At 48.6% G+C, this 3,105-nt stretch overlaps 1 protein-coding gene across 1 annotated transcript in view; it reads right to left on the bottom strand.

Annotated features, from left to right (window-relative positions):
* The window catches only part of LOC311319944 (uncharacterized protein), a gene marked incomplete at its 3' end in the record, with an annotated part of 25,802 nt that extends 23,545 nt beyond the window's left edge, over positions 1-2,257 (bottom strand). Inside the window, exons 1-5 of the mRNA XM_084451578.1 lie at positions 1,922-2,257; positions 1,672-1,827; positions 804-896; positions 562-615; positions 1-414 (exon numbers count right to left, since the gene is read on the bottom strand). The exon at positions 1-414 is cut by the window's left edge and continues 1,131 nt beyond it. Coding sequence (XP_084307704.1) covers positions 1-414; positions 562-615; positions 804-896; positions 1,672-1,821 — 711 coding nt within the window. The 5' untranslated portion in view covers positions 1,822-1,827; positions 1,922-2,257. The remainder of the gene's footprint in view (positions 415-561; positions 616-803; positions 897-1,671; positions 1,828-1,921) is intronic.
* Between the last annotated feature and the right edge of the window lie 848 nt (positions 2,258-3,105).

Here is a 3,105-nt window from a genome sequence, read left to right as displayed (position 1 = left end):
GCCCTTATTGGGTGGGGCTTGGGTTAAGTCCTCAGTTTTCGCGAGAGGGGCGTGGAAAAGGTCCGTACTCTTTGAGGGCGGGGTTTCGAACGGGTCCTGCAGCCTGTGAGAGGGCGTGGCCCGCAACCCACCAATAGCCTTCGGACGCTGCAGCGAACACACAGCCGTCTGCCGGGGTAAGGTTTTCTTCTTGAACATGTCTCGTATCTGAGCGACGGTCAAGCTCGGGGAAACGTCCAAGTGTTGATCGAGCGCCGGCTCCCCACGGAAGCCATCCTCTGCCGGGCGGTCGGGTGGCGTGCTCTGGAACTGAGGCGGCGGAGCGAAGATGGCGCCGGCCAGACTGGCTTCTCCCGGGTCCGTGGAGTCCTGTCTCCTGGGACTCTCCCCGTCAGCGCCTCTAGCGGCAGACTCCTGCGGAAAGAAGCCCCAAAGTCACCTACCTCGACAATAGACGCGCGATGCGGAAATCCACAATCATCTGTGACCGCCGCGATTGGCGGCATCCATCGCCACGATGATGACGGAGATGCAGTACTTGGGGCAGTCAGGAAAACTTACTTCATAATGAGCGTAAAACGGATTGTCTTTGGACAAACTGCTGTCGTCTCCATTCTGATTGAAAGAGAGAGAGGGAAAGAGAGAGAGAGAGAGAAATAGAAATTTAAACAAACGCATAAATAAAGGTTAAATAAAGGTAATAATTACAAGGGAGAGCTGCAAAGGGGGTGAGAGAGAGAAAGGATGAATCGGGGGGGGGGGGGGGCATCAGAGAGAGAGAGAGAGGCCCCTGTGTTCTGTACCTGGGGACCAGAGTAGAAGGGGTTCCACTGGCTCCTGACCGTGGCGTCCATCTGAGAGTCGCTCAGAGGTGATTCACTGGACGGCACAAGGGTCTGAGGAGGAGAGGGGGATGGATGGAGGGAGGGAGGCAGAGAGACAGGTTTGATCTAGATTAGCTGTGTGTGTGTGTGTGTGTGTGTGTGTGTGTGTGTGTGTGTGTGTGTGTGTGTGTGTATAGTATGTGTAATTGTTGAAAGGCCTTCCCTGTAGTTTGTATCAGTGCCTATGACAGTAATTGAGCCCTATAGACAAATAACCATACATGTGCGTGTTGATTTTTGGGGGAGTGCTTGATCAGATGTAGCCCACAGGCCATCCTAACAATAATAGTGTGTGCAAATGAATAAATCCCTTGCACGTACACAACATATTCTATGTAGTGCACATGTAACCCTTTTTAATGTAAAAGTCAGAAGACGCTGCGATTACAAAACAGTAACACAACTGTAAATGTAAATTGCACTTATAACCTGGATATTCGTCTGGCTTCCACTGACAACCTACAGTAGGTGGAGGGTATTGTTCTAGTTGTGCAATAAAACGTGACAGCTAGCACCACCAAAATAATCTGACGTCATTAGTGTCATCATTGCTCAATCACCTGGCAGCCAATTGACGAAAAAAAAGTCAACAGACTATAGCCTCCTTCAACACGTCTCGTCAGCACGCCAAGCCCATTTTTAACAATTTTCCTCAACAAATAGGCATATACGCTTTGAAATCTTACATTTTTATGTTTCTGTAGGCTATAATAAATCTAAGGATAGAAGGAATGTTGAGATAAAGAGGAGGTTGTGTTCAGCCACCCACCCCTTCCCTCTCACTGACCGACGTCTCGCCGGCGTTGAAGGCGCGTGGTTCCTCCGCGGTGTCACGCTGCTCCTTGTCCCTCTGCTCCTTGTCCCTCTGCTCCTTGTCCCTCTGCTCCTTGTCCCTCTCCATCTCCTTGTCCCTCTCCATCTCCTTGTCCCTCTCCATCTCCGTCTGTTCCCCGGGGTAGAGAAAACAGTCGTCTCAAACACAGGCTAAGCGTATCCGCGGGTACCTTCACTTTTCTCGACTTAAAAAATGTCCCTACCACCAATCCAAGAAAAGTTGCACTTTCAACAAGATATCGATTTGACTTGATGAGATATTTAAGACGTTGCACATTCGCACGTGTACAAGGGTAACTTGGGTAAAACGTCGGTAGGCTAATTGTTGACTTCGATGCCACTGCGGTATCTTCTAGATCCAAACCAATAATAGGCAGCCGCCGCGCGTGGGAATGACTCTTTATCCTCTAGGCTACTTCGACAAATTTGCTGTGCGAGCTTCAGGTGTGGTTGGATGATTGACAGCATCAGTTCGTGGAAGGGCACTCATTCCTGTCATTGCTATGCTTCGTTTTCTTGTCTGTCGCAACGCTAAAATGTGATCCGACCAGTTGTTGTCCTGACTTCGCCCGGGGTTTTAGGCCTACTGCTGACTGAAGGCAAGGCGTTAAAGTAGTTTACATAACATCATTGGCTTCTGTTCATAATTATGCAATACCTACCTACCTACCAACGTGCGCTGGCACGGTATTACAACATGTTTACAGTTTCAGTGCAGAGATGGAATAGGAAAAACAACAGCCAAACAGAGAGAGAGAGACGTCTCGGGGGGACTGTAACCAGGCCAGGTCAAGCCTGGCTTATGTGTGTTGGCTGGCTTGTTTCTGTGCGGGACTGGTAGGACGGTAATGTCTGATAAATAAAGATGAGTCTTGTCACCTGGACACATCAGTTCCAATGCTTCCAATGCTCATCCAGCACAATAAGAGCGGGATAGCCAGTTAGCTCATGAGTTCACAACAACTAGCAGCAGCTTCCATAACATTAATGGTAGCGGTCAGTGGCTAAAGCAGTTACACTGATGATTCCTGTAATGTTAGCTATTTTGCTGCAATGGGTTCAACTTTTGTTTCTGGATAAAGGTCATGACTTGCTGTTTTGCACTTCCCTTTAGGTGGTGAATAAGTACCCTACTAACACAGTACGTAAAACTGACGGGACACATTGGTGTAATTGTGGTAACTTTGCAACGTCACCAGCAGCGGACCTAGCTGACACCTAGCTGACACTTGCCTTTTCAGTCGCAAAATAACCAAAATAGCCGTCCTCCAGTACACTGTAAGGGAACGTAGCCGCCACTGCTGCTTAAATCCGTAACTACGATGTAATTAAATAACGTGACAATGTGGTTACATCACAGTCCCAATCTGACTTTATTGGAAATGTG

Source organism: Borostomias antarcticus (assembly GCF_949987555.1).
Source record: "Borostomias antarcticus genome assembly, chromosome: 17".
Taxonomy (NCBI): domain Eukaryota; kingdom Metazoa; phylum Chordata; class Actinopteri; order Stomiiformes; family Stomiidae; genus Borostomias; species Borostomias antarcticus.
The sequence above is the reverse complement of the archived record's forward strand: the minus strand, read 5'-3'. Positions and strand labels throughout refer to the sequence as shown.